The sequence below is a fragment of the Eulemur rufifrons genome, chromosome 1 (assembly GCF_041146395.1).
Source record: "Eulemur rufifrons isolate Redbay chromosome 1, OSU_ERuf_1, whole genome shotgun sequence".
In the NCBI taxonomy this organism is placed as follows: Eukaryota; Metazoa; Chordata; class Mammalia; order Primates; family Lemuridae; genus Eulemur; species Eulemur rufifrons.
Window position 1 is genome coordinate 94,765,105 of NC_090983.1, and position 23,783 is coordinate 94,788,887.

At 56.6% G+C, this 23,783-nt stretch overlaps 1 protein-coding gene across 1 annotated transcript in view; it reads left to right on the plus strand.

Moving 5' to 3' along the window:
- The window catches only part of GLI2 (GLI family zinc finger 2), a 171,280-nt gene that overhangs the window by 100,808 nt on the left and 46,689 nt on the right, over nt 1-23,783 (plus strand). Inside the window, exon 2 of the mRNA XM_069473695.1 lies at nt 14,200-14,305. Coding sequence (XP_069329796.1) covers nt 14,200-14,305 — 106 coding nt within the window. The remainder of the gene's footprint in view (nt 1-14,199; nt 14,306-23,783) is intronic.

The following is a 23,783-nucleotide window of genomic DNA, read 5'->3' on the forward strand; positions in this document are numbered from 1 at the left end:
TGCGCTTTAATTTATGCCAGTGGGGGCGGGGTGGTGGCAGGGAGTCGCAGACATCCATCACCCCATTTCCCAGCGTCAGCCATTCGTCAGCGGGGCCTTAAAGATAATACACTTTTTGTTTAAGGCAATTACTTAATCTTGACAAACTCCTGTGTTAAGCAGGGCTATTAGCGGGGCCCATCATTAATCAGCACAAAACCAGGTGGGTGCTTTTCCTGAACTGCAATCACTCTTGGGGACCCGGGGTGGGCCCTTTGCCATCCTCACCGCCCTAATTACACAAGCAGCATGCTAACAACGAGCATGCCGCACGTGCCGTGGGGGCGCGAGCCACGCGCAGCAAGGGGGCCCATTTTTAACGCCAGTCAGGATGTTTTCCGAGCCAGGCAGGATGATCCATGGGGGTTATTAGCCGGCACCGGGAACACAGCTGGGGAGAACAGATAACTCCCCTCCTGGGTCCCTCCGGACTTGCCTCCGACTTTGCCGGGTGCCCGGGCAGCACTTAGAAGCCGGTGCATGGAATACCCTTTCTGGTTGGGGGGTTCCATTCCTTTTTGGGAAGGCCATGGCCAAAGTGGAAATAGCAAGTCTAGCCTGTGCTTCCTGGAGTTTGCCGGCTCTTCAGCTCCTGCTTAGCAGGTGCCTGGTCACGGAGTGCCCCTCTGCCCCATGTCACAAACCTGTGGCCTCGTCACACCGAAGTCCTGGTCCAGGCTGGCGGAGAGGGAGCTGGGAACCCAAGAGAGCCAGCGTGAGTGGGACAAAGACAGGGGCCGGGTCTCACGCTAGGCCTCACCTTGCCCGTAAGGACGTGTCTGAAATCTCCGAGGAATGAGTGTGTGATCTGGCCGTGACACTGATTAGCTGTGACACTTTCCGGTGCCTAAGCTTCCTCATCTGTAAAATGGGGAGAATAGCAAGAATGGCTTCCCCATCAGTTGCTCTGAGGATTAGACGAGTTAACAGAGGTGACAGGCTGGGGACGGCGCCAGCGTGTGGGAAGCCCCATGCGCTCACTGTTAGAACCACTCCGCTGTCGGTCTGCAGGGAGGGGCCTGGCTGATGTCTGGGTGCCACCCCGTCTCCCACCACACCCTGTGTCGGGGGGCTTTCTCCCGTTGGTCCTACACTGATTTATATGACCCTTGGCAGCTACCAGCCACCCTCCTTATCCTCACAGTCTGTTTTCCAACCATGAGAACATTCATTCATTCGTCGCACATACTCCTCACCTCCTCCGTGCCAGGCACTGGGCTGTCATTGGCGTTGAGGACGTGGTGTGGAGGGGCTATCTTCTGCCTGATGTGGAGGGAGGAGGAAGAAGAGAGGTCCAGGAGGAAGGCATGGGTGAGCTGGTGTGAGCAGGAGGGAGGGTGCGGTGGAGAGGGGCGTTCCGGGCAGGGTGGGGGCTGGCTGTGGACGGGGAGGGATGGGGACTGCAAGGATGTCAGTCTGATCCTGGGGCTGGGAGTCTGGGGGACAGTGCCTGGCCGGGGCCTTCGACCCCCTTCTGTGGGCAAGGGCGGGAACTGGGGGCTGCCCGTCAAGCAGCCCATCCCTCCTCTGGGTCCCCTCCCTGGGGTGAGACTGGACCCACAGAGCAGGGCCTTCGAGCACAAACACCTTGAGTGACAGCGAACAGGCCAGGCTGCTCTGGGCAGCTCTGGTTTCTCCAGTCCCAAAACACACTGTGTGTGGGAGTTTTTCCCTAGATTTAAAACTCTGTTTATTTTAAAGGAAGTAGACTCCGTCTGCTTTTAATTCACACACTTAGCTCATCAAAATATTGTTTTGCAAGAGGTTTTTTTGATGTCAGGAAGCCTTTGGAGTGTTTTCTCCCCCACCCCATACGGGCTTATTCTCAGCACTGCTCAGGGCTGGCAGGTTAGGTCGTGAGGCCATATTTTCTGTGCCTCAGTTTCTCTACCAGAGAAATGTGGGAGCAGGCTCTTCCCACAGATTCATGGCTGGCCTCCAGTCCTGCTGGTGGACCCCTAAGTGTTCCGAGGAGCGGAAACACTGTTTGCATCAGCGGCGGTGGGCACTGGTGGGCCCGGACGTGGGAGGGGCGGTGGGAACGGCATGTGTGAGAACCATCCTAAAGTTAATCGGGTTTGGAATTGCACAGGCAGGGAGCCCGGCTTCCGGAAGTGTAATGGGGCTTGGCCGATATTTCTTCACGGCCCTGCCCCACGCGTGGGCTTTGCTTTCTGGGGACCTTGTCATTTGTCAGAGGGTCTCAGGAGTCCACACACCCACTGCCTTGCTTGGGGGTGCCCCAAGCTTATCGGGAAGGCAGCGGGGGTGATACAGGGCAGATTCGAGGGAGGCACGGCTGGCGGGCCCTGCCCTGACAGGCTGAGCACACGGAGGGGTGGGGCACACCGACTGACGAGGGCCTCTCGCTGGGGCTCCGCTCACCCACAGAATCGCAAGTAACCCTCCTGGACCTGGGAGCCCCTGCAAGGTAAATGAATGGAAGGGAGGGAGGAAAGGAAGGAGAAATAACAACTATCTGTTAATCAGTGAATTTAAGTCACCAAGTAGAAGCTTGCAGGAAGCTGCGATTCAGAAGTGAGGAAGGACCGAGGTTTGGGGAGAACGTTCATCGCCATATCTAACGTATCAGCGGAACTTTTGTTAGCCTAGTCTAGAATCCCACATGTGGTCGAAAGTCAGTAATGACGACGAGTTCGGCCTCAGCTGTCCAGTGGGGCGGCCACGAGCTGGATGTGGCTGTTGAACGCTCAGTGTGGCTGGTCCCAACTGCGATGTGCTGTACGTGCAAGGGATACACCAGGCTTTGGGGACGTAGCAGGAATAAAAGAATGTAACGTATCTCATTAATAATTTTATCCCGGTTTCATGTTGAAGTGATAATATTTTTGATGTACTGAGTCAATTAAATTATATTATTAAAATGATTACCTGTTTCTTTTTAGTTTTCTTTTTTTCACATGGCTACTAGAAAATTTACAATAACATGTGTGGCCTGCATGGTGTTTCTGTTGGCCAAGGCTGCATTTGGTGGTTGGGTACATAGAAAAGACACCAGTTTAAGGTAGAGAATGTTTTAACAAAAACGATCCCTTTGAGTAACATAATTATTGGGACCAGACTGACAAGCGGCTCCCAGGAAATGGTCCGTAAGGGACCTGCTTTAATGAAGGAATGAAGAGCATTTTGCCATTAGCCTGTTGATTGCAGGAAAGACAGTGAGCGCAGCTCATGCTCATTTGCTTGTTCAGGCGGCAGAAACTGCTGCCCAGTTTTAAAGGTCATTGATTGTCTTTAGGAGGTTCTGCCGCAGAATGCACCCTGGAGTAATACAGGGGTGGCTTGGCTCAGCCCAGGAAACCACCACCAGTGCCTGGTGGCCTCGCTGTCCCCTTGAGAGCTATGGCAGAGTGCAAAGCAGGGCCTCTTGACTCTCTTGGCAGGGCACGCGGCAGGCCCTGAGCTCTGTAGGAAAGGGACAGGATGCTGGTAAAGCATGCAGAAAGGCAGGTGACACCTTTGGGACCTGGGGGACCAGGCAGAGGAGTGGCATAAGCATCCTCTTGAAAGGGCTATGACAAATGGGCTTCTTGAACCAGACAGCAGCAAAGCTGCCAGCTGATGAGGTCGTTGGTGCAAGTTGGCAAGTGAGTCTGTCAAGGGGCAGCGAGACACAGGGGACTGCCCAAGTCCGTCCCAGGCCACCTGGCCCAGCCCGGCCTCTGACAGTGCAAAGAGCACTGGGGCCTGGCACCAGCTCACCACTCACCCTCTCTCCGGGCCCTGGGCTGCATTCCTGCCTTCTGCATTGCATTCTGCAAGGTGCCAGGGAGCCTGGGAGCCACAGTCCTCTGGGCTTCAAATCTGTTGTATTCTGGGGCCCTGCATCCTACCTTTTGGGAATAGATTCTGTGGCCAAGACAGAGTTTTCAACCTTAATCAAGCTCAACCATCTCTACTGTTTCTTCTGGCCCTGAAATTCTCCAATCTGGGACCCCACTTGTCTACCCAGACAGGTGGGCAGCCCACCCCATTCCCTGTGACAGTGGGGGTCTCCCCGGGACCCTGTGGAGCTCGCCCCAGTCTCCCACCCCTTGCTGAAGAGGAGGAGCCCAGCAGGGAGGTCAGTGGAGGTGGCCACACCAGCGCCCTGTTGCCCTGCACGAGCCTTGGATCATGTTAACTCCTCTCCCCGTTGCCATCCCTCTCATTTTACAGATGAGGAAACTGAGGCACAGGAGGGTTAAGTGAGTCAGTGGTTGAGCCAGACTTGCCTGCGGCCACAGCTGCAGCCTCAGTGCTGTCCACGGTGACACTGTGCCGCCTCTGGGCTGGTCCCAGCTGCCTCCTGTGGCCTGTCCCCCTGTTATCCACCATCTGAGGGGACAGATCCTACAACTGCCCAGGCTCCCGCGTGGCAAGGGGTCCCCGCAGCTTTGGCTGGGGCGCACTCCTGCCCTTGGATGTGCACTCCGCTCCGTGTCCCTGCCTGCCCTGGCCTGGACACCAGCTCAGGACGCTGCCTAGCGTGGAGTGGCTGGTGCTGGCCCCCACCCAGCGCGCTCTCTCCCAGCAGCTATTTTGTCAGGTGACAGCTTGGCCTGGGTGGACTGGGGGGTGTGGGCGGGCCCAGCGGAGCCCATGGTCTTGCCAGGCTGTGTCTGGGGCAGGCCTGACCGCTCGAGCCGCCTGGGCCTCCGCACTGGACACTAGCCAGCTGTGGTGTTGGAATTTCCTGTCCGATCTTAATTTCCCCCCTTTTTCCCCCGAGTGCGACAGAAGCACTTTTTAATTGCATGCTGTGGAGTGGCCATTCAGGATATTATTCTTATTAAATGCTTCCTGTGGGGCAGCGGCTGGGCCTTGGAGTGGCCTCTGGGAGTACCCTGTCCTGTGGCTGATAGTTGAGAATGATAGTGCCATTTGCGTAAGGCCCTGGGGAACGAAGCTGTCCTGACTCCTGTCCTCATTCAGTGCCTCCTGGCTCTGACGCTTAGGCCAGTGACTGGTCCCCACTCTAGAGCACCTGGTCTCTGAGTCCCCATGCCTGAGGGTTGGTCCCTGAAGCTGTCACAGTGTCCACGTGGATGGAGGCCTCCCAAGCCAGGGGAGGAGGTCTCCGCGGCTTCCCCAGCCCTGGCGCGCACCCTCCTTCTCGTAGCATCGCAAAGCACAGACTCCTGGGTGCCTTCAGAGCCTGCATTCCTCACGATGCCCAGGCCACTCGCAGACATTACTCAGGAGCCCTGATAAATGGGACAGCCTGGTGGTCACCAGGATTCAAATGTCACCCCCACAGCTGCCTCTGTCAACGTGCAGTAGGCAGGGGTGTGAGCAGCGATTCCTGATCACTTACTGACACAGGGGAACTCCGTGCTATATGGGCCTCCAAGTGTGGTCCCTGGACTGGCAGCGTCAGCACCGCTGGGAATGTTAGAGACGCCCGGGCCCACTGAAGCAGGGACCCTGGGGACGGGGCCCAGCAATGCCCGAGAAGCACCGATGCCCGGGCTTAGCAGGTGCCGCATGCTGTGCCTCTTGTTATGTACAGTGCATCATTGATTCCCCTGGAGGGCCCCAGGAAGAGATGTCTCTAATCGTGTGGATACAGGAGAGACCACGTGGTTTGCACCAGGGCTCACACTTCACACAGCTCAGTGCCAGGGTGCAACTGAGCCTACTGGGCTCGATGTCTGTCCACACGGCTCCAAGCCTGAAGAACCTGTCATCCTCCCCTTCCTTCTGGCTCTCCCTGTCCTCACCCCTTCAGGACCCAGCTCCAAAGTCACCTCTTCCGGGCTGCCTTCCTAGTTTCTCCAGGCCCCATGGAAATCTCCCTTCCTTGAGTCCAAGACCGTCTGGCAATCTGTGCCGTGTGGACCGGGCTGGGTCACACAGGGTCAAGCTCTCCAGCTTTGGCAGCGGCCTACACAGAAGTGCCCCTGGTGCACTCCCAGTAGGCAGGAATCGTGCCTCATGTTCTTGGTGGCCTCGGTCTTCCTGTGCCTGTGCAGAGCCCTGGAGCAGTCTGACGAGGCGACCCACCGCCCAGCCTTGCCCTCCTCACTGCTTTGTCCAGGCCGTCAGTGTACCCCACTTCCTGCAGGGGAGCACTGGGTTTGGTGTGAGGGAACTGCGTCGCAGAGGGGATGCCGCCCTCTGTCCAGCTGCCTCCGGCACGCAGAGGGGCCTTGCCCTCTGTGTCTGGGGCCTGGTCACACCCTCTTCTGCCTCGGGCTTCTCCTGCTGCTGACTTTGCCGAGAGGTGAATGACTCCTGTAGCCACGGGGTGTGTGCCAGCGTGGGCACAGACACCAGGGAAAGAACAGTGGGAAACACTGGAGGTGGAGCAGCCAGCCTGAGCCTCCTGGGGATTGGTCATCTGGGAATAGGGGTGGGTGGTCAGCAGGGGTTAATTTGTAGAAGACCTTTCCTGCAGAGCCCACAGCGAGGACTGCGGTCGTTCTCACCGTCCTCCTGCTGTCTGTCGTGCAGCGAGACACAGCCACGGGTGTGTGCAGAGGGCCACAGCTGAGTTTCCGCCCGGTGCATCTCTGCGTCTCTTCCACTGAGGATGGAGGAAAAGTCCCTTCATTACCGTAGCGCTGGGACCGTGTCATACCTGCTCTGACGTTTAGAGAGACGGGGAAGGGCACTGCCACTTACTGAGTTCCTCCTCTACAGACACCACAAATGCGCCACAATAGTTGGCTTGATGTCATTCCCACTCTACAGATGACGGAACTGAAGCTTGGGGCATTGGTCACTTGCTAGCACATGACAGAGCCACGGTTCACACTCGAGTGTGTCTGGAGTCACGACTCACATGCTTCCTGCTCCTATCCAGGCTCCTTAGACAAGAGGGCGGGTGATTTGCCAGGGGACTGTCACCTGACTGACGTGCACTTCGGGAGCACACGGGATGTCACGGTGACTGGGCGGCACCACGCTTCACCTCCAGCCCGCCCCGCCGCTGCTTTCCTTCCTCCGCACCCCTGCCTTTCCTGCCTAAGTTCCGGGCGTCTTTTGTGCCTAGGTGCTTCCCTTAGGAGAAAGGCAACCAGGGAGCCATCTGGGCTTTAGTGGGAATTCGCTCCCGACTTTCCCAAGGTCTGTTTGCTTTTAAGAAACAATTGCGCTGGATTTTACTTAAGATGCCAGGAACTCTAAGGTAAAGGAGCATGATAAAGGAGTCATTAAGTAGGGAATCCCAAGGAGAACTCGCCATAATAGGAGAGAAACTGGAGGCCCAAAGCCCTTCCCCGGTCCCCCCCAGGGTCGTGCCGAATCAGATGCTTCCATTTCAGCGGATCGGAGTCCGCCCCGAGCACGTCACTGTGCCCAGTGCAGGGCACCCAAGGAGCACCTGCTGGAAGTAGGAGCCTCCTGGCCTGGAGGCTGGGAAGGTGTGCATGGTCATCACAGTTGTCACCTGAGCATGGCGGGTGGACAGGGCGTGGGGACCTGCAGTCCTGATGCGGGGCCTGCTGGGTGGGTACAGCATGGCTGCTCCACAGGAGCCTCCCTCTCTCTGTGGGCCTGTCACGGTCCCGGGGGATTCACACTCACACATTGGAGCCGACCCATTTGGAATCTTCATCGGCAACACTGAGCATCACTGGACTTCGCTCTCCCAGAGCCACAGCCCATGGGCTGAGGGACCCAGTATTCAGAACCAAGGGCCCCCATGCTCACGTCCTTGATTCCTGGTCATGGATACAGCTGCAGCACTGCCTCCTGCATGGCAACCCCAGAGCCCGGGCCAGTTGCCTAAGAAGGATAGGAGTCCACACCCTGGCCCTGGCCGTTGCTTCCAGGGCCCCGCGAGCTGCACAGAGCTGTGTTTGTGCCTCTTTGCAATTCAGGCCTGTGTTGTGCACGGTCAGGCCTCACCGTTCCTGTGCGCACCAGCCCACGTGCTTCCAGCTAATTCCCTCCTGCAGTTGTGCTTGAAGAGGCCATCCTACCTGGAGACTGTGCTGACCTCTAGGGACAGGACAGCCCTCAGGGCCCGGGTGTCCCCAGCACATCCACCTGGCTGGCCCCTCGGGCCTCTCTTGGAGCTCAGCCCAAGGCTGCGTCTCCACGTTTTGGCAACACATGACTTCATCCGAGGAGAATTCCTCCGGCTGCCGACATGGGCTGCCCGGTCATGTTGTGATGACCCAGTTTCCCCGACTCTTTGTCTGAATCCTCCGCTGCCCCCACCCCGCCCCGATCCTCTCGTTACTAATGGGGCATTAACTTGAGCCAGGCTTCCAGGGAGGGGCTCTCCTGCCCCCGTCAGGGCTCCGCTCACTTACATGCCAAGGTCACCGCACCCAGGGCCCCGCCGACGCCCGCACCCCCGCAGTGCCGGCCGGGGAGCGTTTCGTGTTTAAGCGGCAGCTCAGAAAAAGTCTGGGTTTCAGTGAAAAAAGCCATCACTCTGCCACCCCAGCTTCTCAGCCTGTTGTTCTTTCTTTAGGATCAAAACCAAATGTGCGTTTTTTTTCGGGTCGGGGCGGGGGGGCGGGGAGAGCCTTCAAATTCCCATCTTAGAGTTTCTTCATCAGAAACTTAAAAAGAGTCATTTCTTTGAAATGGCATATGGGGTGTGTGTGTGTGTGTGTGTGTGTCCCTCTGCCAGAAGGACATGATTTAGTTTGGATTATTTTTTTTTTTTTTTACTCAAAACAAAAAAAGAGCCCACAATGAAAACAATGTGTGCAGGGGTCTGGCTCAGTGTGTCCCATGAAGGCAGCTCTTATTCTTCATGAGTCTTCATGTTCCTCGGGTGCGTGTGCGGCTCTGGGTGGAGCGATTTCCCGCAGGAGTTTGGAAGTGGGCTCTCCTCCTCCTCGGCTCTGAGCACAGGCTTCCATCGGGGCACGTGGGGACGACCCGCGCTGGCCCGAAAGGGTCCCGGGACAGTCAGCCTCCGTCCGCGGTTCACCTGGGGGAAGAGTTGTCCGCAGAGACTGTGCGTGTGTGCGTGTGTGTGTGTGTGTGTGTGTGTATGGGTGTGTGTTGGTGCTGTCCTACCACGTACAGCTGGGCTCAGGGGACTCGGTGGTGAGCTGAGTGGGTTTAGAAGGGCCACTGGGCCAGTGAGTCACACACATCAGACCATAAAGATGAGCCTGTCCCCAGAGCTGCTGAAGCCTCAGGGTGTCTGTGGCTGGAACAAGCACGGCCCGTTTCCTGGGAAGCAGGTGACCATTCACAGACAGCAGGACTGTGCTGTGAGGATGGGACCTCCGAGCTCCCCCAGTCCCTGCTGTGCAGGGGAGTCATGTAAGACCCAGGGAGGGGACATAATTTCTCCCAAGGCCGGTGGCCACCTAGTGGCAGGACCAGTCTGGGATTCCTGGAGGATGCGCCGCTGTCCCACACCACCAGGCCCTGCTTGTGTGGCATTTTGAAAAGTTTCATCAGAGCACGTGACTCTCTGTTCAGAACCTCGCAGGGGCTTCCCAAATTGCTCCGAAACAAATCCCAAAGTCCTTCCCGCTGGCTGCTTGGTCTGATAGGACCTTCTCTCCCTGTCTCCACCCCTACCCATCCCTCTGCTCTGGCCAAATTAACCCCCGTGCTGACATTGCCTCGTTCTCCCCCACCGCCGGGCCTTTGCACATGCCGTGCCCTCTGCCTGGAGCGCTCTCTTCCACCCATGCCTCCTCTCTGTCCCTTTGCCCTACTCGGTCTCCCTCCGTTCCCCTCTGACATTATGCCGTAAATGTATTTGCTGCCTTGTCCACCACCTGACTCTTCTCACCGGACCGAGGTGCTGGCTACTTTGTCCTGACACTGTTCCTCGGGCCTAGAACAGTGCCTGCCACGTGGCAAGTGCTTGATACAGGTAGATGATGCGTGAATAAATGAATGCGTGGGTGGATGAATGGGTATCTCTAGGGTGACTGCTGTCTGTACTGCACCCCTGTGATGACTGCAGATGGGAGTGGGTCGTGTCTCCTCCCTGAGGCTGGCAGAGGGGTCTGGGCATCGGGTGCTGGGGTTTGACTCCTGGCTCCGTCCCCACCAGCCGACCCCCCGGGGCAGGCTACTGGAAGATCAGTGCTCTGAGCCTGTTCGCTCAGGGCCTGCTGTGTGCTGGACACTGGCTGTGCTCTGAGGGGCCACACGGGGCTCGGAGGGGGAGAGCCCGTGAAACCACCGGTCACGCACTGCCTGATCACTGCTCTCCTAGAGGTAGTCACGCCAGCGGCACCTCGATGTTCTCTTCTGAAAAATGAGGACAAGAACACTGACTCTGGTGGGCATTCTGCTGCTCTGGACAGGACAGGAGGACCCACCAGCACATGTCCCAGGCTCCTCCTGAGGATTCTGAGGGGGGAGGCTGAGGGAGAGGAGCAGGGGTGCAGCCGGCACATTCCAGGAGTGTCGGGGCCGAGGGGCAGCCACTGAGACGACAGCAGGACCTGTGAGAGGTGCTGACCTGCGGCCCTACCTGAGAAAGAGAATGCACTTCCCACGCAACCTCCCGCCTTCACCCCGGGGCCTGCCAGAAATTGGAGAGAGGGCCCAGCTGCAGGAGGTCTCTGTGGACGCCTGTCCCCATGCATCTTCCCTGAGCCTCAGGGCCCACGCCCCCATGCACACACACACACACACCACACAGCACACACACACATGTACAGCCCTTGCACACACCTCACACATACAAGCATACTGTACACAGCCACCACATACTACACACATATACATACAGCAATACATACGCAACATGCACATACCACATATACACACACACTACACACACTATGTATACACATACACCACACACTACACACATACACACAAACACAATACACACACACACCACAGCACACACATACACGTGCAGCTCGTTCACATACAAGCATAATGTACACAGACACCACATACTACACACATGTGATAGCACACACATATACATACAGCAATACATACACAACATGCACACCACATATACACACACACTACATATACACATACGCCACACACAGCACACATACACACAAACACAATACACACATACACACAACCACACACTATATAGAAACACCACACACATACACATGCACTTACCCCACATACACATATACACCACACACACTATGTACATACACACACAGACATGCACACACACACACACACACACACGGCTTGGTCTTGTGAGGCAGCAGGGGCAGCCCCAGTGCCACCTCCACCTCGTGTTTGCCTGGTCAACTCCTGAAGCTCATGGAGTCTGTAAACCCGGCTGGTGTTGCGTGAGTCCTGAATCCTGAGAGAGTGTCTCAGCCCGTGGCTGAGGGTAGGGGTGGGGGTGGTCTGGGCTCTGACGGTGTTAGGGGCCCCTCCTCAGCTCTGCAGGAGAAAGGTTAGGGCGCTGGGGGACAGCTCCTGGGAAGAGCAGGAGTCCTGGGGTGCTCAGCCCAGAGCCCGTGCAGGTAAGGAGCACCCGGCCAGCCTTACCACTGGTGGTGACAATGATCACTACTATTTGGAGCCCCTAAGTCCATAATCAAGCTATGAATTTACCAGCTGTCGGGCTTGGGATAAGTTGCTCACGCTCACTGCAAACCCTGGGGAGGTGGCAGCCGAGCATGACCTGCAACCGTGTGGGGAGCTAGTGATCCACTTCCATGAACAAATGCAGCTTCCTGGGGTTGCTGTGAAGACCCAGGAGTTGGTATTTAAAAAGCTCTCAGAGCACTGTGTACATTTGTTACCTGTAGTACATAAGCGTGGTAGGAACAGGGTCACCCTGGCTCCCGGGAGCTGCCTCTGAGTGTTCGGTTGGGCTGGATGTGGGGACAAGCCCACAATCGTCTGTCCAGAGCCTTGAATTCTCCCCTTAGCTCAGTTGTTTTTCAGCCCTGTGACTTTGGGCAAGGCCTAGAATCACCCTTGCCCTTTATTTTCTCATCTGTGAAATGGGAACAGTGACACCTAGCCGAGTTGCTTCAGGGGGTTTCTGGATGTGCAGGGAAACATTCCGAAATACACATTTTAATTTTGTTAGCAATACTGTAGTCTGGTCTGCCTGGCCATTTTTTAAAAATGTCGCCTTCCTATGCATTTGGGAAAGTGAACTCTGCTTCCCTGCTGACTCCCTGGGGATGTGGGAAAGCATGTTGGTGCCCGGGTCTGTGAGCAGGCCGTGCTCGGCCTCCACCTCCCCAGGGTTTGCAACGAGTGTGAGCAGCTTGTCCCAAGCCCAACAACTGGCAAATTCATAGTTTGATCATGGACTTGGGGGGCTCCAAATATTAGTGATCATTGTCATCACCAGTGGTAAGGCTGGTCGAGCACCTCTTACCTGCACAGGCTGGGCATCTCTGCATGAATTTTTATATCTTCATGGCAACCATGGAGGTAGCTAGTTACGCATTTTCAGATGAACAAACCGATACTCAGAGAGGTCAAGAAATTTGCTCAGGGTCATGCAGCAGGTGAGTGGTCTCTGACCCCCAGAGGCCACCAGCCTCCAGAGAACCTGGTCGTCCTGTCACCGCTGCCGAGTCCCAGCCACACACCCAGCTCCCCTGCTCAGGGACAGGTGTCGGCGACCGTGGTCCTTGCAGCACGGTCCTTCCAGCCGTCAGGGGCCCTGGGAGTGAGAGCTGGGCCAGGTGAACCACGCCCTGCTGGGTGTCTGCCGCCAGTTCCCCTTTGATTCAGAGTTGGGCAGATTGAATCGGGGCGAGATTTGCTTTCTTTTTTCTCAGTCCCCATGGAAGGTGCTAGTATTGTGGAATTATGAAGGTAAAGTTGAATAGGTAAAAATTAAAGATAAGATTTCAGGGAAAAAGTTTCCTCTCATTAAAAATTCATTGTGTTCAATCCAGGTGTCCACAGACAAAAAGTGGTCTATACGTACAATAGAATGAATATTATTCAGCCTTAAAAAGGAAGGACATGCTGACACATGCTACATGGATGAACCTTGAGGATATCATGCTAAGTGAAATAAGCCAATGACAAAAAGGACAAACATTACATGCTCCTACTTGTATGAAATAGCTAGAATAGGAACTAGAGACACAGAGACACAAGGTGGAAAGGTGGGTGCAGCGTGGGTGGGAATGGGGAGTTAGTGTTTATGGCTGCAGAGTTTCAGGTCTGGAGACGGCTGGTGGTGACAGTTGTACAACAGTGTGACTGTGCTTGACGCGGCTCCACTGTGCATGTAAAAGTGTATTTCATGTGTAGGCACCGCAATAAAGAGAGAATTCACAGTGTTTACAGCATCAAGCCAGAATCTGTTGGCACAGGGACGGCAGCATTATTTTTATGCATTTGTTACGGTAGCCCTAGAAGTCAGCTGACCTGGCCGTACGTAAAACAAACCCACTCGGACCCCCAGCCTCGCTGGCCTGCGGCTGCAGTCTGAGGGAGAGCTGCCTGAGGAGTCTGCGCTCCTCACCCTTTTCCCAGTGCAACTATTTTTTGGAGAGGCTTGTTTCCCTAAAGCCTATAATTATGTTTGCCTCCAGGGTACTCAGGAATTTTTTTAATAAACAAAGAGCATCCTACCATTATCACAATGATTTGTTGAGGGCAGGCCAAGTTCAGACAGGAGGCTGACTCAGCTCTGGAAACTGACGCTCACGTGTCGGCGTTTTCAATCCTGGGGCCCCCGCCAGCACTCATGGGGTCAATAATTAATATTAAGAGCCGGGGCATCAGCAGGTCTGCATGGAGGTCCACTTGATCTTGCCGGCAAGACGGGGCAGGCAGCTTGGTGGGCTGTGACCCCTGAGCCCGGCCGCACCAGCAGAGCGGGCCCTGCCTGCGCAGATGGTCCCAGGTAGATATCCCAGCCCGCAATGCCACAGCCTGGTGCTGCTGAGCCACACGCAGCCAAGGCCAGGCTGGGCAGACGCCGGCAGAGTCGGAGCCTGTCGCTCTGTCAGCCCTGATTTGCGGCTGAGCCCAGTTTCGTGGCCCTGCCTGTAATCTCCCTGAGTTCAAAGAGCGCGTAGCTGCTTGTCTTTGTCAAGAGCGCGGTTGGGGATCTTTTATGTGGAAGATGTAGGGTTCTCGGGTGGACTTTGATTATTTATTCATCCCCCCGTAGCACGGGCACCACAGAGCCCCTTGTCCTGGCCGCTCTTGCTCTGAAATTCATCGGGCTTTAAAGCCCTTTGAAAATTGCTTTTCGAGGGAGGGGAAAAGTTTGTGAAGTCCTTTTTCTCTCTCTCCCCCTCACAGTGCCGCAGCACTTCCTGCCACCGTTCCATGCGCCCTTGCCGATTGACATGCGACACCAGGAGGGACGGTACCATTACGAGCCTCACTCTGTCCACGGCGTGCACGGGTAAGTCCTGCCCTCTGCCCTCTGCCCTCTGCCCTCTGCTCCTAGCACACGGCCACCTGCCGCCAGGAGGCTGAGCCGGCAGCCTCGGCCCCCTCCACTGCCTCTGTGTTTCTCTGCGGGGTTCCTGATCTGCAGTGTCCCAGGCAGGCGATCACCTCTGCCACCCACAAGTGCGCACACTCGGGACCCCGTGGGAGCGTGTGGGTGGGCAGCACATGAACACCAGCCACCTCCCTTACCCACATCACCCCTCTCAGGCTCCAGGCTTCCTCGGTGTGCCACGCCTGGTCTGAGGCTCTCTGTCCATCCATGCAGTGGGGTCCCCTGCAGGCCTAGGACCCCATATGAGTGAGGTGACCTCAGGCATGTGTTGTCCCAGCATAATTCAGAGCATCCTCCTTCACTGTCTCCAAATGCCCCAGTTGGAACAGTAAGTTGCATAGTCACCCTACTATAAGGACAAGCTCGCGGTGATGCTTTGGGGTCCCTTCCTATTCCTTGCTTTGAGGTCTCCAGGTGGAAGGGGTGTGTTTGTCACTGCGTCTCCATCTGCCTAATCCTGTCCACGTCATTCCCACCTGGGGCCGCCTAGCCCATGGCAGTGTCAGTTTTCTTGGTCTTTGTGACGGAAGGCTCAGCCCCATCCACTCTCCTTCTAGGAGTGAGGCCTCTGCCTTCCCCCAGCCCCAGCTTCTCCACTGCTCCCCACACCTGCCTGCAGTGCACCTTCTGTGAACAATCTGCTGGCCCCAAGGCCCCTCTAGACCCAGTGCCTTCACCCCTCCAGCGCCACCCCTGCCCGTCCACACCAAGCTGCTGCCTGTCGTTGTAGCACACACAGCCCTGTCCCCTGTCTCTGTGCCTCATCCCTGCTGCCTGCCCAACGTGTCCGGAATGTCCCACCCACCCAGCCGCCTCTAAGCCTCAGCCAAGGAGCTACTTCGTCCTGTGACATGGTGGTCCCCCACACTGTGTGGGGCTCCTGCTCCAGATTCACACAGAATTACCTGTTTCCACACCTGCCCCCGCAGGCTCTGAGCCCCCCTCTCATTTCTGTATCCTCAACGACTGACACGTGATAGGTGCACAGTTAGTGCTTACGGAGTGGGGACCCTCTCCCCGCGTCCCACTTATTACGGACAGATCCTGCTGCCTCTCCCGTCTCCCGCCCCAGTGAAGCCGGTGAAACTTGCCGAGCTCTCGGTGTGCTGAAAGCATTGTGCCTGAGAGGGTCCCGTTTCGGGACACCCATGGCCTCCCCAAGACAGAGCGAACCTGAGACTTTTACTTTCTTTTTAGAAAATATTGTTTACTTTTTAATGTTTTACCTTGAAGTGATTTCAGATGTATAAAAGCAGTTGCAAAAGTCATAGATGATGATCTCCTGTGTACCCTTCACTCAGCTCCGCAAACGTTAACATCTTACGTGACCCAAGATTCATATAATGCTGTTAACTAACCTGCGAATCTTATCTAAATTTGATCAGTTTTTTTCCCTGGTTCGGGTGCAGTCCTGGCTCCCACGTGGCACCTGCTTGTCGTGCCTCCTTAGTCATCTTTGACCCCAGACGGTTCCTTAATCTCGCTCTGACTTTCGTGACCTTGACAATTTTAGAGTGCTGGCCAGTTGCGGTATAAAATGCTTTGGATTTGCCTAATGTGGCTTTGCAGTGACACTCAGATGATGCAGTTTGGGAGTAACACCATGGAAGTGACGTCGTGTCTTTCCGTCCCATCGGGGGCACGTGACGTCCGCAAGTCTCCGCACTGGGAGCTCCGATCGCCTGGCCATGGGGTGTCTGTTGGGCTCCCCCACTTTAAGGTCGTTCCTTTTGTAACTAGTTAGTGTCTCGTGGGGCAATTCTTTGAGAATATGGGACTGTCCTGTTTCCCATCATGTTTTCACCACCAACGTAAACATCATTGGTGCTTCTTGCCAGAAACAGTAAGTGCCGGTGTTTGCCAAATGGCGACTTTCTATTTCCATCGTCCCTTCCGCATTCGCTGGTTGGAATTCCACCGTGCGGCAGAGCCGACCCTCCCCCCGCATCTCCTGATTATTTACCGATATCTATCGGGACGCACGGTTATTTGCGTTATACTACGGGCTACACTCTGTTGTTATTACCACTTATTGTTCAAACGGTCCCAGATATGGACATTGGGAGTCCCTTCGGGTTGTCTTCTATGTCCTTTTGACATGCTGGGAACTTTTCCTTTTGTTCCAGCGTGTGTATCTGGTTCTCACGTGACTGGGGTCTGCCGCAGCAGCCTTAGGCCCGCCTGGTGGCCGATGGGCCGTTTCCGCCCTCTACTCACTTCAGGGCCCTCCTCCTGCAGGCGGCTGAGACAACAGCCCAGGCAGCCTCTGGCAGGTGCACGTTTGGAACTAGCTGGGCCACTGCAAAATTGCTCAGCGGTGTCATGTGAGCATACTAGGAGCATGGAGGGAGCATGGAGGGAACTTGGTCCCTGTTTGGAGGGGTTGGCGTTGCCGAGTCCTGCTCGGGAGGTGTGCTTGGCTGGTTCGGTGACGTGGGTCCTGGGCACAGCAGGCCTGCCTCAAAGTGCTGCCTGCAGGGGCTTCCAGTGCTGGTCGGGAGACGCGGGGAATGCCGAGAGCTCCATGCAGAGACAGCCCACGCAGGTGTGTCATTCTGCTGGTGGATGTTCCAGCTGATACCTCCCTACACACCTAGTGACATCACCAGAAGTGTAAGAGGACCCTGACATTGGTGCCTGCCACTCCTCACCATAACTGACCTGCGACCTGGCCCTGCTTTGAACACTTCCTGTGTTTCATGGCATTTAAGCTCCTCAGCAGCCCTAGAAATAGTCGTTTGTGTCTTCCCCATCTTACAGGTGAAAGATCTGAGGCAGCACTGAGAGGTTAGACAACTAACCCTCAGGGTCACCCAGTTAGCGAGTGGGACAGTTAGAAACCAAAGTAGGGCCCCCTGGGCCCAGGCCCTCAGCTGCGCGCTGGCCTTTGTCTCAGGAGCATGAGTAAGGACCACAGGCCCCTCTGCCGGTCCAGCCCATCCCTTCCTGGCAGCGCATGCAGCCCTGCGTTAGGGCACTGCCCCTAGTTCCCAGGTTCCCAAGATCTCTGGCCCAGTAGCATCAGTGTCCCCAGGGAACCTGTCAGGATTAATGTGGGTCCTCGGGCCCCAGCCCTGCCCTATTGAGTCAGAGACTCTGGGGGAGGCGCCCGCCATCTGTGATCGACACGCCCTCCGGGTGACGCTGCTGCAGGCTGAGTCCCACCACTGAATGCCCTTGGGGCTGTCCCTCCCCGGCCAGGTGGGGAGCCCTGGGGAAGTGGCCTGAGTCTTCCCCTCGCTTTGCCATTCCCCAGCTCCGGGGTGGGCCCGCTTCCGTCCCGGCCGGCGAGGGCTGGGGTGTGAGCAGAGCAGGTGGCGAAGTCGGCTGCGGATGCTGGTGGCCGTGGAGACAGCCTTGTCCCTCGCAGCCTGCCCGGCTCTCACTAGACTGAGCACCTGAGGGAAGCATGTTCGCTTCCTTTTGCTGCTGTTAACAAATTGCTACAAACTTAGTGGCTTAAGATAATACAGATTTATTCTCATGTAGTTCTGGAGGCCGGAAATCTGAAGTAGGTCTTGTGGGGCTGAAATCAAGGTGTTGGCAGGGCTGGTTCCTTCGGGAGGCTCAAAGAGAGAATCTTTCCATTTGAGTCTTCTAGTTGCCAGAAGCCGCCCCCATTCCTTGGCTTACAGCCCCGGCCTCACACCACAGCACCTTTCTCTCACTTCTGTCCTCGCGCAGCCTCCTTCCTCATCTGTGGCAGTTTTCTCCTGCTGCCTCTTTCATAAGGACACTTGTGACTGCCTTAGGGCCACCTGGGTGACCCAGGCTGGTCTCCCCATCTCAAGATTATTTTTAACATAATCACATCGACAAAGTCCTTTTTTCCATAGCAGGTAACATTTATGAGTTATAGGGATTAGGATGTGGACGTTCTTGGGGCCATTACTGGGGTCATTTGGGATCACCAAGCCCCAGTGGGGAGGTGGCGTCTCCCCGTAGGGCACAGTAAAGCACGTCAGTAACCTGCACAGGTCTGCAGCAGGCTGGGCGCAGCCTGGAGCCTGGTGCTCTGTTAGTTAATCTTCCCCCTTGTCCTGTGAAATGGGCTTTCAGCTTCATCTTGCAGATGAAGACACTGAGGCCCAGAGCGGCACAACTTCCACACGTCATCCTCGTGAGGTGGAGAGCTGAGAAGACCAGGTCTTGGGCACATCCCCTTCCCAGCCAAGGAGGGGCCAGGCTGGTCATGCCCGTGATGGGCAGCAGCGCAGTGTCCCCAGAGCCCCTGCCCCCACCCCGTCCGGCTGGGGTGGACTTCCAGCAGCTTCACATTATCCTTGGGACAGCTAGTCCCTGCTCAGGCCAAAGGGGGACACAGCGAGTGCTTCAGGGCCTCCCTCCCCTTCTCCCAGTGCCCCAGCTGGGAACCAGGACAAAGCCTGGAGAAAAATGGCCCCGTGGCTCTGGCTTCTGTGATTAATGTGGTCGGAGCCCGGTGGAGCACCCCGATCCATCAAGCCTGTGTTGTAGCCCGCTCCTCCTCGCTGGCACCAAATGTGTCTAATTACACAAACGTTGCCCAGCAAATGAGGTGCGGTGTCATCTCTTGTCAGCGGAGTCTGAGCCTCTGCCTGCTGCTCTGAGTCAGTGACCCACTCGTGGGTGCTCCTGCTGCCGTGCCCTCACACCGCCTGCTCGCCACCGCTCGGGCACCCGGGACCCTCCTGCTCCCTGGCAGGATGCCGCGCGCTCTGGGGATGGCATGCCTGGTGCACCGAGGCTCCAGGGAGGTGCCCGTGTGTTCTCTCCCTCCGCCCCCCTCTGCAGCCATGGCCCAGGAGCCTGCTGTTGCTAGATCTCAGCCCAACAGGCTACCTTGAACCCAGCGCCAAATCCACTAGCTGGGATTAGCGTGAATTAACAAACCTCAGTTTTCCAATCTGCGGAAGGGCCACATCTGCTGAGAAAACCCAGTCTACTGAGTTATTCTGAGAAGGAAATAGGGTGATGTGAGTAAAGCATCTAGAACAGTTTGGAAGCATTCAGTCGATGATTGTGTCTATCATTGCTGTTGTCCTCCCCATGCCTGTGTGAGAAGGGGGTCCATGGCAGGCGGAGGGACCCGTGTGGCAGAGGCAGGCCACGGCATGTCCTCAGCAGAGGAGACTGTCCGGGGGCCATGGCATAGGCAGGTGGGAAATGGGGCTGAAGAAGTGTCCTTGGGGGAGGAGGAGTCTTCCTTTCCCCGGTTGAGGAATTTGGCTTTCCTCCACTGGGCGACCAGGAACAGGAGGGAGTGGCCAGACTTATGTTCAGGTGACTACAGGAGCCATTAGGGGTGGACAGGAGAAGGGGGGAGCCATGGTGAGGAGACCTGCTAGAGCTGCCAGAGTGGCCCCAGGCAGGGGGGAATGGGACCGGGCCAACCGCACCACTCGGACTGGCAGCCGCACGTCGGGGAGGCACAGGCGTGGAGCTCAGCTGCTCGGGATGGCTTCCTCGTAGACACCCAACCCACCACTCTGCAGGGCGACCCTTCCTGGTCCCCGTCAGCTACAAACCCACAGCAGGGCTTGCATAGCTTGCTGATGCTCACACAGTTCCAGGAGAGGAAAGGGGCTGCCGGTGCGCTCCTGCTGCGGCACCTTTGGTCTGTGCGAACCACAACAGATGGGTAGGGGTTGTTACTGCTGGTCGGGGCGGGGGGGTTCTCTTGCAGCCCCTGTGGGGACATCCTCCTGAGTCTCCAGAGTCCATAGAGGGGCGAGAAGAGAAGGCCTCTGTGAAGGGGGCCCCGTGCCCCCTACAGTCTCTCCAGTCTTGTGATGCTAACAGGGAGAGAGCACTGTGGGCCCCTTCTGGGCCCCTGCCTCTTGGATTAGGCCACCAGGGTGTCGTGGAGAACTGAGCGGAGGCGTGGCATGGCAGGCCCCCCAGCTGCAGCTCCCATTTCCTTGGTGTCACAGGGAGGCTGCAGTCATGCGAGCATGAGTCAGGGCTGCCTTGGGCCGGGATTAGCTCGTGTCCTGGAGTGGAAGGTAGAAGTTCCTGCTCCTGGTCCCGGAGGTTGGGGTCGGCCTTCAGCTCCCTCTGTTGCTTGTGGGGTCCTTCCTAGCCCTGCCCTGCCCTGGGGCTCCAGAGACAGCCCATTTCAGCTGCTTCCCACCTAGAAGGACTTATAGAAACTGTCCCCATGCAGCAGTCCCCAAACCTGGCTGCAGCTCTGAACAGATGGGGTGTCTTCAAGGTGCACATTTCTAGGCCCCAACCCCAGATGTTCTAGCTCTTTCAGTCTGGGGCGAGGCCTGGGAATCTGCTTATTCACAGGCACCCACAGGCCAGAGTTTGGGGACCATACAGGCCACCCTGCTTGTCCAGCATCCGGGAAAGCAGTGCTGTTTATTGGCTTTCTGAAGTCATAGGGCGGACGGGTTGTAGAGCCTCTTCTCTCATTGATAACACCTTCGCCTCTAAAACATGGGGTTTTAAAAATCCCCTGGTTCCTTTCGATGAGCCACTCACAGATGAGTCCCTCCAAGTTGACCTAAACCTGTTCACAGTCTCAGCTTGCAGAAGGCAGTGAGTGTGTGAGATGGGAACAGCCACGGCATCTCCGCCAGGGGAGGACAGTGCCGTCCTCTCTCCTCCTGCCGGGCACCATACCTGACCCCTGACATCCCTGACCCACCCTCTACCCCTCCACCCCGGGAATCGGGACCTGACATTTCCAGTCGCTCCCTGCAGACCCTCAGCACGCATTGCCTTGGCAGTCACGGCCCAAGGCCACCCTTCACGGAAAAGGAGAGAGGAGGGGGCTCTTTCTGGGACAGATGGTTCTGGGCTGTAGCTGTCAACTCACGTAAAGCCCGCACACCAGCCCAGGTACTGCAGGGAGAGGGAGGGAGCCAGCTGGTGGGTGTGGGGGCCTCCCTGTCCTCTGCACATTTGGTCATGCAAAGTCCACATTAGCCAGAGCCCCTCAGAGGGCTGTTAAAGACGTCTGGGTCCCTACTGCGTCCCGCGGCTGCATATTAATGGGGACGCTCGGCCCCGTGTTGGTGCGCCTCCACTTAAGAGTATAGTTTCTTTGCTATTGCTGGGCTGAGCTCATGAACTTTCCAGTCTGGGGGGATTTGAAGATGGCTTTTTCCAAGGTCAGTGTTCCATAAAGACCGTCCCGGTTCATCGTGAGATTAATAAACACAGCAGCCTGCTCAGCCTGTGACTCACTGGCATCTGCCTGGGCCCTCACCACTGTCCTCAGCCATTCGCCAAGGGGGGTGAGTTGGGCAGAAAGAAATTTGGATTTTTTTCTTCTTGATTCTTGGCACAGCACCCCGGGTTCACAATCATAGAGGATTGGCTTTGTTTGCGTTTTACGAAGAACCTTCTCCTCCCTCGGCAAACATGCTTGTTTCTTTTCAGAGCCTAGAGGAAGGAGGAGACTTCCAAAGGGCATGTCCTCCTGCCTCCTGGGGTAGGACGCTGGGTGGGCCCGGGGACCCACTGGGCCCTTGTCCCTCCTCACCGTTTGGGTCTGTGCTGCCCTCCCATCTCCAGGGAGCTCTTCCTCAAAACCCGCCGTCAGGGCTGGCCACTTGTTCAAGATCTGACGACATTATAGACAGGAGGCTAGGCAGGGGGCACAGGAACCCTGGGGTAGCCACTGTGTGGGACAGCATGCCCTCCTCTGGCACGCTCTGAGGGCAGAGTGACAGGTAGATGCGGAGCTGTGGCTCACTGTGATGTGAATGGTCCTTAGACCCCAGCAGGCAGGCCCCTTCCCTTCTCTGGGCTGTGGGATGCTGGGGTCTGATCAGTGGGACCGACCTGTGCCTGGCCCTCGCTGATGTCATCTCCTCTCCCTGCGAGGAAGGCAGTACTCTCAGCCCCAGTTGATAAGTGGGGGAAACGAGGCACAGGAAGGCTGACTGCCCCTCCAGCGACACCCTCCTGGTAAGCAGCACGGCTGGGATCTGAACCTGGGCGATTTGACACCCCCCACCCCCACCCCCTTGCTAAAATCTCCAAGACTCTGAGAGCTTCAGATCCCCAAAGCCAGGAACATGCTCACTCGGCTGCTTGGGACAGACAGCTCATTTATAATGGAATCTGGCCTGTAAAAGTTTAATGAGGAACGTGTCTGATAAGATGGCCTGGTCTTTGATCTTTGCGGAACGCCAACCCCTCGCACAAGAGGAGCTGCCTGGCTCTGGGCTTTGGAGAGAGCCGGTGTGGTCAGCTCAGAGCAGGAGGGGTGTGGGGAGGGAAGCAGATCTTGATGTACAGAACCGAGGTGTGTCTGCAGCAGGAGAGGGTGTGCACAGCGGCTTCGGAGAGAGGCTGCAGCTGAAAGGTCCTGCAGGCTCGGGAGGTGACCTTTCTGCCTCCTCTCCTGTCCTTTAGGGGCCCCCATTGTCTTGGGCATTTCCCATCCACACCCCTAGGATGTAGGCAGAATGGGGTGGGGCAGGGGTTCAAATACGACCTGTGCCACTTACACCTTTTATGACCCTGAGCTGGCTGGCTGCTTAGCCTCCACAAGCCTCAGTTTCCCCATCTCTGAAGTGGGGATATAGTAGTACCCCATGTGGAATCGTGGTGAGGACTAGATAATGAGAGTATATAAAGCTTGCAGAACCACACATGGGGCAGAGTGAGCTCCAGAAAACTCTGGCTCTTGTCACTGCCACGCTGACACCAGAAGGAAATACCACGTTTCCTTCCAGGCACGCTGCAGGGTGCTGGGCTGATGGTGTTGTGCTCAGTCCTCCCAGCACCTGCAGGGCGGGTGATGTTCTCAATTCATTGAGGAGAAAAGTGGAGATTCCCAGGATTCAGGAGCTTCCCAAGACTGCTGAGCTTGTCAGTGCGCTCTGACCTGCAAGGCTGCCGTGATGGTCCTCAGAGAGGAAGACTTCACTCGGTTCCCAGAGCTTCAGCGTGTTATCCCTGTTGGCAAAGGAATGAATCAGCAACAGCAAAATTCTAGGCCTTGGTTGGGTAGATGGGCCTCTGAGGTGGGGACTTCTCTGAGACTGCCCACGTTCGGGTTGTCCCCTCTGGTTAGAAGCTGTTGCCGGTGTCCAGACGCATTCATTCATTCAGCCTAATTCACTGTTGCTAGATGTATCTGTGTCCCAAGTGCTGTCCCAGTGCCCTGCCCCTGGGTCCCCATGCTTGCACAGGTCAGTCATTGCTGATGCTCTCGAGCCTCTGTCACTGTGGCCAGCGCTGCAGGGCCGATCGCATGCCCCAGTGCCCCCCGGGAAGAAATGCACTGGGCACGTCGGGAGCCCTCCCCTGCCCCTTCTCCCTCCAGGAGCTGAACTTCCAAAACGTGCGTTTGGCCTGTCCTGCCCAAGCCAAGTGGCAGGAGTTCAGAGTTGCTTAACACATTGACTGCCACACTAGAAAAAATATTTTTTCC